The following is an 11917-nucleotide window of genomic DNA, read 5'->3' as shown; positions in this document are numbered from 1 at the left end:
AAAGTGCGCTGTATTGTTGACCGATGCACAGTGACACCATCTGCAGCAAGATGATGCTGCAGGTCTTTGGAGGTGGTCTGTGGATTGTCCTTGACTGTTCTCACCATTCTTCTTCTCTGCCTTTCTGATATTTTTCTTGGCCTGCCACTTCTGGGCTTAACAAGAACTGTACCTGTGTTCTTCCATTTCCTTACTATGTTCCTCACAGTGGAAACTGACAGGTTAAATCTCTGAGACAACTTTTTGTATCCATCCCCTGAAAAGCTATGTTGAATAATCTTTGTTTTCAGATCATTTGAGAGTTGTTTTGAGGAGCCCATGATGCCACTCTTCATAGGAGAATCAAATAGGAGAATTACTTGCAAGTGGCCACCTTAAATACCTTTTCTCATGATTTGATACACCTGGCTATGAAGTTCAAAGCTCAATGAGGTTATAAAACCAATTTAGTGCTTCAGGAAGTCAGTAAAAAGTAGTTAGGAGTGTTCAAATCAAGAAAATGATAAGGGTGCCCATACTTTTGCACCGGTCAAATTTTGTTTAAATGCAGATTGCACATTTTCTGTTAGGACAATAAACCTCATTTGAATCCAGAAATATAACTGAGTCCATCAGTTATTAGATATATGAAACTGAAAAAGCTGTTGCAAAAACCAAAATTGTTATAAAGAAAAAAGGTTAACATTAATAGGGGTGCCCAAACTTTAACATATGACTGTATACCTAATAAAATATTTATATGCAATTTGCATACATTTGGTTGGTTTAGTTTGATGTACCTTTTTTTTCTACTACTCTGAAAACCTTGGTCGACTACACTTTTAAATGAGATGGAATCTTGTTAAAAGTATATGCTGCACCACACAAAAAAGCCCAAGCTCTTTTATTCATACATACATAAAACAGAGTATCACAGAAAAAAGTCACAAGAAAATAATAATGATAAAACAAATTTTAATGTGTACCCCTTAACTCCTGTGACACTAGGCACTTGTGATCATAAGACCAAAACAGTAGAAGGAAGTACCTGGGGCATAACGCAATCTAGTAGTAGATAGTTGACCACCCTAGATATGATTAAACACAAACAAATAGCCCTTCTACCTGCAAAAAATACACAAATTACTCCCTGAAGAAGTAAATGCGAAACAAATGTTGGGGTCTGAGACAGAGAACCATGGTTATAATCAACTAACATGAGTCTTTATCCCTTTAGTACTTGTCTTGGCCATCTCATTTTGCAATTATTTTTTTTTCCTCCCGATTATATTATTTTATATGTGTATTAGCAGTTAAGGCATATTAAGTTATTGATACAGATTGGTCTTCATATGCAATGTAATTAATATCCTTTAGCCATAGTTACATGCACTTATTTTTTTTTTCAGTTTATTGCTTATTTATTGATTGTATGAAATATTTAACTGGTTGGTTGTAAACTATGACTGGTAACTAGTGGAGGTGATTGTACGGCTGTTGAATATGCAGTGCACAGTAAACTGCACAATAATGGTAATAAATGATGGAAAGGGAAGAAGACAAACAGAAAGATGGCATTAAGTGTTGGGCCATCCCTATCGAAACGATTTGGAAGCATAGAGAAAGGATTGATTAAATGTCGTCCATAAATTAGGCAACAGTTTACATAGAATTAGAAATGAGCCTCCTGAATACATCAACTTGGCATGCCACCTACTTCCCTTAATACTTCACCAAAAATTGGCAGCCCTCAGTGTGTGAAAGTTTATGTTACTGGCCATCGGAAGCATTTGATGATGTAAAAAGTGCCATCAATCAAGAACAGATTTTTCACAGTCTGCTATCTGCTACAGAGCATGCAAGGATAATAAAATGTTATGTACCTGTTTTGTGGTTCAGTAAAGCATTTCCACACTGTATTACCCTCATCCTGTGTTGTCTGAGTAGTATTATGCCCACGGTAAAAGGAGAGCGGGCGTTCAGAGGGATGATCTCTGGTCAATGTGATCTCGAGCCAGCGGACTAGACCACTCGCTGACCCCTGTGTCTCCACAAACGGGCACAAAGAGATTTGCTAAATGAGGATTCACTGGCTGAGGGGTAAGTTCTTCAGACTTTAATTCGTGATGCTCCTGTGTCACTGGTGCCCCAGCCAGTTGCAACAATCCGAGACATCCATCACAGGTAGGCCCAGAGAATTTCATATATGCAGTGATACTACATCTATTATATTAAAAGGATTCGTGTTTTATCATTTGGACATCTGGAGATCTTTTAGCACTTTAAAGATGGCCAGATTTAGGTCAACTTCAGAGCAGTGCTTACAAGCTGTCTAGCAAACAGCTTGTAAGCACTGTACTCCTTCACTAGGACATGATTGAGCTTCAGGTAAGAACTATACGCAAGGGTTTGACGCTCACAGGGTCCCAAGATATTAGGGGGCCCATTTCTACCTCCAAAACAAGTGGAATTGTGCATTCTGATGACCTTATTGAACTGGAAAAGGTCCATATATTGTTCTTGGACAGAGATCCCTCTGTTATGAATGAGTCACCGTAGGAGGCAAAAACAGAAATACTAGCTAAGTCCAGAAAACCAGAGAAGTTGGCAGCTATCGGATTGCAGACCCCTGAACCTATCAACAACAACTAGCAGTAGCCGTGGGGGGTTCCTACGGTGCCCTAGACCCCTCGATCACAGCCGAGAACTACATAGCCTAAAGACAGAAAGGGAAATCTAAACTGCCCCAGAGCAGACCCCAAAGCAATAGGCAGCCACAACATATAATGACGGTGAAGCAAGATGAAAAAACACTCACACAGATAGAAAGATAGGCTGAGCAAATGATGGGGCCCAAGCTAACTAGATACGACAGGATAGAAAAGCTGCTGTCTGTAATCCGCCAAAACCCTATCAAAACAAGAGCCAACAGCTGATAGGGAAAAAAGCCCTGAAGACGCTAGGCCTCAAAAAGACTATATCAGTACTCAGGTATTTTCTGAAGACAGAGCAAAAAGGAATTCAGCTCACCCCAGCAGGGAATGGCAGAAATCAAGGAAAACAATGCAAAACAAAACCAAAACACAAATGCAAAAAGTAGAGCAGGAAACTTAGCTTTTGAGGAGCAGGAATCAGACTGGTCTCCTAGAATCCCTCAGAGAGATCACCAGCAAGGCAGAAGGGCGTCGGCTGCCTTATATCCAGTTAGTAACTCCCGTCACCCAGTCATCATCATCCTGCCCAGGTGCCTGGCAATCAGCCTCACTACCCTCCTTCACCAGAAGAGGGAGTTCATCAGACCTCAACGGTGAAGGGAAAATGAACTCACAACATCCCTCTCTGTCCACCAGTATGTCCTCCAATACTGAAAGCAGAGGCAGTTTTGCCACTGTAGCATCAGAGGAGCACAAAAGTACTGCAGACATCCGGATCCGGTCAACTTCAGAGCAAAGTTTGCAAACTGTTCAGAAAACAGCTTGTAAGCACGCTCTCCTTGAACTAGGACTCTGGCCACTGCTCTTAGACTGCATCTGTGGCCGATAACCTAGGAAGCAAGCTAGTAAACTATAAAATGTAAAATTCTTGATAATAAAGAGGATTTTTTTTTAACAAGTAAATTGAAGAGTTGCTTATTTTCCCTTTTAAGAATCTATAATGTTGAGAATAACCCTTCGAGCAACTGTTTGACTTTTCTCCCCTAATAAATCTTTAAATATTATTTCTCGTTGGATCCATACAGATACTTCGCATTTGCAAACTGACCCTAAGATTTATTTGTCAAGAGAAACTTTTCTTGCACCTAATCCATTCAGATTCGCTGTATCTGTTTCAGACGTAAAAAATGTTTCAATGAAGGCGTATAAGGTGTTTGAAGCTTGGAGGTAATTTTACTTCTTAATTTACTCATCAACTTGAAGATCCTTTCGTATGTAAGGGGTAATAAACGTTACCTTATAGGACACTCCTCTGAGCTGTTACATGATGAATAAAGGAGTCAAAAATAAGGTGCATTGTATCTTACCAATAATTGTTTGGCAAATTATGTGCTTAGAAACAATGGGACAAGGAAGTGTGTATTCAGAGGTGAGCCAAATTGTATGCTCCAATTGGTAACATTTTCAGCGTCCATATTTCCTATTTGCTCTCTCTATATAAGGAGGGCTCTAGAATGCGACCTATTTCTTGCAGGAGCAGAAGCCAAGATACTTTCATGCATTAACTTTCTGAAAATCATCGTGGAGCCGCAATCAAGACTTTTCACCATGATTCTTCAGTGTTTGATCGTTTTGCTCTTGTGCGATCGGAGCTTTTCTGCAATGACTACGAGTAAGTAAAATCTATAGATGCCTTCACTTGACCAATGATGTGTCAACTAATACTCCTCTAATATTTGGGAAAATTTATGATATTGTTTAGAATGAAAAAAACTGTTGGTTGCCCTTTGTAGACATTTTAAATGCATCTCGTGTGGCCAAATACGGAGGATTCAGACTCAATGCAATGAATAGGCTAAGACCTGGATGAGGCACATGTAGTTTGGTGCCATCGGAATATTATTACTTTTATACAGTAATATCCTTTCTCATTGAAATTGAAAAAATTGGACTTCTCGTGATCTGACAGCAAGCATCAGACAGGGTTCACATTGCGCCTATGTAGAGCCTGCGTATGTCCACATAGGAAATATCAGTGATATGGTCTAATAAGGTGCTTGTAAGTCATGTCAAAAGACGAAAAAGCCGGTGTCCTGTCTCAAACGGCTGCCAATGGCCTTATGTTGAGCTACATGAAAAAATATCCTAACCCTACTACATAAATTGACTTATGCTTCTATATTATAATAAACTGGTAATGTGTTTAGTGAAGGATTAACTTATTTGTCTGTAATCAGTGAATCAAATGTATTAGCACTGCTTATGTAGGAGGGCCCACCGGAGGATTCACCTCTCCCCCAGTGGGCCAGTCGCACACGCTTAGTTCCAAAGTCAGCTTCAAAGTGTGTAGTATTTCTGCTAAAATCATAGGAGCTTGTGAAAATAGGACCCAGTTATTGTGTCAAAGTCTGGGTCCACCAGATCATTGTTTAATACTCTGGTCAGACAATCTGCTCTGGAAGTGTTGCCAAAGTAGGGTGTTACAGACCATAAACTTCTCATCATGTATTGATGCTTTGTTTGGAAATCGGTTTTCAACAACTCCGAGCCAACAATATTTATAATTATTGATGTGTAATGTATGCTATCAAGGCCATGGTGACATAGGTTCAATTTTCAATTATTTCATGGCTTTGTGGTGTATGTAAACTCCACATAGAAAGAGGTCGTATGTCTGTATGAGCCCCTTAGCAGCTACCGTAGCTACATCTTTAGCACTTTTCTGACTCTCTAGATTGCTAAAGAAAAGGGAACTGTCCAGCTCCCCAGATATTTTGGGATTTGATGAAGTTCGAAGTTTTTTTTCCCTAGGCACAAATTTTGTAAAGTTCCAATTTAATCCATTAAATAATCTACCATGGCTTAAAATATTCTTTACTGAAAAAATCCACAAAATAGAGACACGTACATGTTTCAGGCTGATTTGCCATTTTTCATGTGTCTGTAACTTTGTAGCTTAGAATAAAGTAATACTTAGTGAAGTATCAACAGATACAGTGTTGGATTAACTTTTAGGTTTGTGTATCTAAAAAGTGATTAAGTTATCTGCTAATTAGTACCCACTAATAGTGCACACTAACAATCTTGCAAATCACTTACAAAATACTTAGTGGACTGCAAAAGTATTCACCTCCTTGGCATTTTTGGGGTTTTGCTACCTGACAACCTGGAATTTCAGTGTTTTTTTGAGGGTTTGCACCAGTTTAAGTAAAGAACATGCCTACAATTGTGAACATTTGGTTTTCTTTATTGTGAAGTAAACAAATATGACAAAATAACTGAAAACCTCAGTGTGCTTAACTATTCACCTCCATAAAGTCAGCACTTTATAGAGCCTCCTTTTGAGAAAATTACAGCTACAAGTCACTTTGGATAAGTCTCTATGATCTTTCCACATCTTACCACTGGGATTTCTCAAGGCAAAACTCCTCCAGCTCCTTCAAGTTGGTTGGTTTCCCTTGGTGAACAGCGATATTCAAGTCTGTTCACAGATTCTCAATTGAATTAAGATCTGGGCTTTGACTAAGTCAGTCCAAAACATCTGTTTCCCCTTAAACCACTAGAGTGTAGCTTTAGCAGTATGCTTTAGGTCATTGTCTTGTTGGGAGATGAACCGCCACTCCAGTCTCAAATCACTGAGAGACTGAAACAGGTTTTGTTCAAGAATGTCCCTTTATTTCACACCATCCATCTTCCAAGCAAATCTTTTTCCCTGTCCCTGATGCCAAAAAAAACATCCCCACAGCATTATGCTGCCACCACCATGTTTCACTGTGTGTGGGGATGATGTTTTTGTGTTGATGAGCTGTGTTGGTTTGGCATCATAGTGTCTACCTTGGTGGTCAAAAAGTTCAATTTTGTTCTTGTGACCACAGCACCTTCCTCCATACATTTGGTGCAGTCTCCCACATGTATTTTGGAAAACTCAAAATGAGCCTTATAATTTTTGTGTGTAAGTAAAGGCTTTTTTCCACCCAGTCTTCCATAAAGGCCAGCTCTATGGAGTGTAAGGCTTATTGTGGTTGTATGGACAGATACTCCAGTCTCTGCTTGGGAACTCCTTCAGGGTTACAGATGGTCTCTGTGGACCCTATCTGATTAATGCTCTCCATGCCAGGGCTGACAGTTTGGATGGGTGACCCTCTCTGGCAGATTTGTTATGGTTTACAAAGAGGTGTCGATATTTACTCACTCAATGGCACTTCATTACAAGAGTTAATTCAAGACATTCTGGAGTGCTCCTGCTCAAGTATTGTTGGTGAATGCACACGCATATACAATATGTAACTCAAATGCCCATGGGCTATTACCTAGCTGTGAGGAGAGATTACACACAAGACACCATGTAGAAAATCAAAATGATAAAGGAATTACCTCAAGGAGACGGGAGTTGCGTCTCCCCACCCCGACGCGCTTTTCGCCGCTGGCTTCTTCCGAGGGCCTGTGTTTTTCCACTATTGGTTTTAAACTTAATCAATAAAAGTATACATTTTATAGAAATGGATCTCTTCTCCTTTCTGGAGTAATTGTGCGCCAGAATGTCTTGTATTAGGTTTGTTATGGTACCAAGTTCTTTCCATTTATTGATAATGGCTTTGACGGCACTCCGGGGATACATTAGAGATAGGGTTATTTTTTTATATACCAATCCTTACTTGTACTTTTGAGCAACTTTGTCTCTGACTTGTTTGAACTTAGAGTCCTCTTTGGTCTTCATGGTGTTGTTGGTTAGTGGTGTCTTTTGCTTAATGGTGTTGCAGCCTCTGTGGCTGTGTATATACTGACAGACTATGTGACACTTAGATTGCACACAGGTGGACTTCCTTTCACTAAGCATGTGACTTATGAAGGTAATTGCTTTCATCAGAAATTTTAGAATCATAGAATGTTATAATTGGAAGGGACCTCCAGGGTCATCATGTCTAACCCCCTGCTTGATGCAGGATTCACTAAACTATCTCCGACAGATGTCTATCCAGCCTCTGTTTGAAGACTTCCATTGAAGGAGAACTCGCCAACTCTTGTGGCAGCCTGTTACACTCATTGATCACCCTCACTGTAAAAAAAGTTTATTCTAATATCTAATGTGTCTTCTCTCTTTCAGTTTCATTCCATTGCGTCTCGTGTTTCCATGTGCAAATGAGAATAATGATTATCTCTCTACACTGTGACATCCCTTCAGATATTTGTAGACCGCTATTAAGTCTCCTCTTAGCCTTCTTTTTTTGCAAGCTAAACATTCCCAAATCCTTTAACCATTCCTCATAGGACATACTTTGCAGTCCACTCACCATTCTGGTAGCTTTTCTCTGAAATTGCTCCAGTTTTTCAATGTCTTTTTTAAAATGTGGTGCCCAGAACTGGACACAGCATTCCAGATGAGGCCTGACCAAGGAGGAGTAGAGGGGGATAATTACTTCACGTGATCTAGACTCAATGTTTCTTTTAATACATCCTAGAAAGGTGTTTGCCCCTTTTGTCGCTGCATCACACTGTTGACTTATGTGCAGTCTGTGATCTTTTAGTATACCCAAGTCTTTTGCACACGTGCTGTTGTTTAGTTCTGCTCCTCCCATTCTGTAGATGTAATTATCATTTTTCTTAACAGATGTTGAATATTGCATTTCTCTCTGTTAAATACCATTCTATTAGTTGCTGCCCATTGTTCAAGCTTATCTAGACCCTTTTGAATCATATCTCTGTCTTCTCTAGTGTATAGCTATAGCTCCTAGCTTTGCATTGTCTGCAAATTTGATCAGTTTACCTTCAGGTCCCTTATCTAGATCATTTATAAAAATGTTGAACAACACTGGGGCCAGGACTGAGCCTTGTGATACTCCACTTGAAACACTCTTCCAACTGGATGTGCAACCATTTAACACCACTCTCGAAGTACGATCACTGAGACCGTTATGAATTCATCTAACGGTAGTCTTGTCGATCCCATACTTGGTCATTCTTTCAATAAGGATAGTATAAGATACTTTATCAAATGCTTTGCTTAAGTCGAGATATACTATATCTACTGCATTTCCCTGATCCACCCAGTCAGTGATTCCATCATAGAAGGAAATTAGAATAGTCTGTCATGACATGTTTGCTACAAACTCATGCTGGTGCTGGTTAATAATGTATATTTATCCAAGTACTTATACACATGCTGTTTGATAATTTGTTCAAAAATCTTTCCTGGTATAGAAGTAAGACTCGCTGGCATGTAATTTCCTGGCTCCATCTTCTTTCATTTTTTGAAGATAGGGGGACAACATTTGTCCTTCTCCAATCTTCTGGGACTTCCCCTGTTCTCCAGGATTTTTCAAAGTTTCTAGCTAGTGATTCTGCTATCTCTTTGAGTGCCCTAGGATGTAATTCACCTAGACCAGGAGATTTAAATTCATTTAAATTAGCCAAGTGTTCCCTCACAATCTCTCTGTTTATCGATAATGTGGATACTTTTATTCCTTCGATAGCACTGTGAAGATCATTTGATGCTACAATTGCTTTGATAGAAAATACAGATGCAAAACAGAAATTGTTAGGGGCTTCATCGCAAAAGGAGTGAATACATAGGCACATGCCAATTTTTAGTTATTTGAAGACAATAAATTATATTTTCTCGCTTCACATCACCAACGTAAACTATTTAGTGCTGATGCATCACACACAAATCGGATTACAAAAATATTTAAGCACAGGTTGTAATGTAGCAAAAAAGGTAAAAAGCCAAGCGGGAGAATAATTTGACAAGCACTTACAAATCTTAAATCATTCCTAGTTGAGACTCAAAGACCATGCATTTAGTCATTATTAGTCTTTATCAAAACTAAGTAATATATGTAAAGTTACAAAATGTATATTGTGACATAAGCATTGACCTATATTATGTTTTGTTTCTGCAGGTCCAACCACTTTTAATGAGAAATGCATATCCCAAACAGGTAGGAATACATAACTGGACAATCTTCTGGCAGCTATGAATGTTGTGTTAATTCGGATGTTGTTTCATTTTGTTGAAGTTTTGGTTATTGTTCAATTCGAGGCGGCTTTCATGCAAACAGCTGATCATCAGTGGTGGTGTCGTACACAAGGTCAGCTCCCGCTGAATCAGGGAAATTGTCGGGGCCTACTGCACCTGGAGATATTTTTGGAGCAGGCTCAGGAGAAAAGTCTACTCCATACAGTGGGGATGCCAGCTGAGTTCAACAGCCGGCTCCCAAGTATAAATGCTGCACTAGTTAGCTCCATTCTTAACAGTTTAACGCCTTGATGCCACTGCCTACTGTGACAGCAGCGTTTAAGGTGTTGGACACGATATGCCAGAATCATTGTCATGGCAGCCAGGGGTCTACTGAAGGCGAACAATCACTTTACAATATGGCAATATTATAATATTGCTATGCATGGTACAAATGATTGCTGGGGGTGTATTGCTGATAAAATTTTCTGATATTTATCCAAAATGTTAAACACTAAAATGAAAAAAGAAAAATTGTAATGGCAGAATTGCTGTTTTTCCCTTCACCCATGACAGCACCACCTGAGAGAGGGATCCGCCCCGCCAGGACAGGAACCTACTGAGACATAAGGGGCGGCACCTCTCCCCCGCTTCAGTTGGGTTCCTGTCCTGGAAGGAATCCCACTGTGGCGGTGCCTGTCATGGGCGAAGAAAAAGATAAGACCCAGGCCCGTCCCGGCGCGGGAAGAACAGGTAGCTTACCTGTAGCGCCGGCCGTCGGGTCCTGGAAGCGCAGTCCCCGGGGTCCCTGGGGCTCCGGGTTCGTGCGGGCGTGGATGGGATTCCGGTGGCTCCGGGAAGCCCCCACCGCGCCGCCCTCCCCTCGCACACGCCGCATCTCGATCCCCGTGGTAGGGGAGAGACGCTGGCGTCTTCCGGCCGCTGACGTCAGCGGCGCTTGGAATGCTGGGTGCGCCGGCTGACGTCAGCAGAAGGCGACGGTGTAATGGCGCTGGGTGCGACGCCGGCCGGCTTCTGAAGCGCTGAGCCGGCGGTCGCAGGGGGGAGGGGAGGAAGACGCTCACCAGGCGGAGGCATGCAATTTAAAAGGAGGAAGACAGCTGTAGATCGGCGGTGCAAAATGGAGTCTGAGCAGGAACGTTCAGCGTCCCTGCCTTCCTCACAGCCCTCTGGCAGGAAGCATGGAAGCCATTCAAGCAGCAGTCACCCCAGCCGCAGGTCGGGGCACTCCTCAAGGTCCAAAGAGCGCGGGTCAGGTGCTCCGATGCAGCCTCCAAGTCCGGTACCCTTGATTACGGGTGGTGAGTGATCTTCGTGAATGTTAACAGTATATTAATAGGGGTTTTCTATTGTATGCTTCACCCTGTAGGAAAGGCCCAGAAAAGCGGGAAGCAAGAAGAAGAATAGGGATTGTGCTATATGTAAATCTCCCCTAGCAAGAGACTGGCAAAAAGATCTCTGTGCTTCGTGCATTCAGCGGACTATGGCGGAGGAAGCGCCTAGTTTCGCAGCCAATCTAATATCTGCCCTCAGGTCAGAAATGGAAGGCTCAATTAAGTCCTTATTGAAAAAAGGGAAAAAAAGCAGGAAGGATTTCCCTAGTTCCCCCTCAGATTCCGCGTCAGTATCATCTCAGGCGGAAAAATCATCCTCCTCAGACTCCTCAGATAGTGACACAGGGGGTAAGCCATGTTTCCCTGTAGAAGATACAGATGCCCTCCTAAAGGCCATTAGAACCACAATGGGCCTACAGGAAGAAAGGGCGGCTAAAACCCTAGAGGACGTCATGTTTGGGGGGCTTCAGGAGAGGAAAAAACGAACCTTTCCAGTAAACGCGAAAATCCAAGCGCTTATTGAGAAGGAGTGGAAAAAGCCTGAAAAATCGGGGGCCCTTCCATCCGCCTATAAGAGACGATACCCCTTTGAATACAAGGATACGGAGGTATGGGACAAAGTCCCAAAAATAGATGCAGCGGTGTCCAAATCTTCCAAAAGGTCGGCCCTGCCCTTGGAAGATGCAGGGGTTCTTAGAGACCCGCTGGACAAAAAAGTGGACTCATATTTGAGGCACGCATGGGAAGCGACAGCAGGAGGTCTAAAGCCGGCGATAGCGGGCACCTGCACGGCACGCTCCCTCATGATCTGGCTGCAGCAGTTAGAAGAGAAGCTGGCGTCAAGGGTCCCAAGAGAGAAGATCTTATCAGACATGTATCTCTTGCACGGGGCAGCGGCTTTTTTGGCAGATACCTCGGCGTACTCTATGCGATTGACAGCCAGAGCAGCGTCACTATCAAATGCTGCTAGACGC

General features: G+C 41.8%; 1 protein-coding gene across 2 annotated transcripts in view; it reads left to right on the top strand.

Annotated features, from left to right (window-relative positions):
• The first annotated feature begins 4172 nt into the window (after positions 1–4172).
• Positions 4173–11917, top strand: part of LOC141047690 (uromodulin-like) — a 42027-nt gene continuing 34282 nt past the window's right edge. For both annotated transcript variants that reach the window (XR_012219886.1, XM_073542905.1), the window contains exons 1-2: positions 4173–4305; positions 9533–9571. Coding sequence is in view for 1 of the 2 variants with exons in the window: in XM_073542905.1 (XP_073399006.1) it covers positions 4242–4305; positions 9533–9571 (103 nt within the window). In the remaining variant the exon portion in view is untranslated. The remainder of the gene's footprint in view (positions 4306–9532; positions 9572–11917) is intronic.

Source organism: Dendrobates tinctorius, unplaced genomic scaffold, assembly GCF_039654945.1.
Source record: "Dendrobates tinctorius isolate UK_male_01 unplaced genomic scaffold, ASM3965494v1 ptg000129l, whole genome shotgun sequence".
In the NCBI taxonomy this organism is placed as follows: domain Eukaryota; kingdom Metazoa; phylum Chordata; class Amphibia; order Anura; family Dendrobatidae; genus Dendrobates; species Dendrobates tinctorius.
This window is presented reverse-complemented; position numbering and strand designations above follow the sequence as displayed.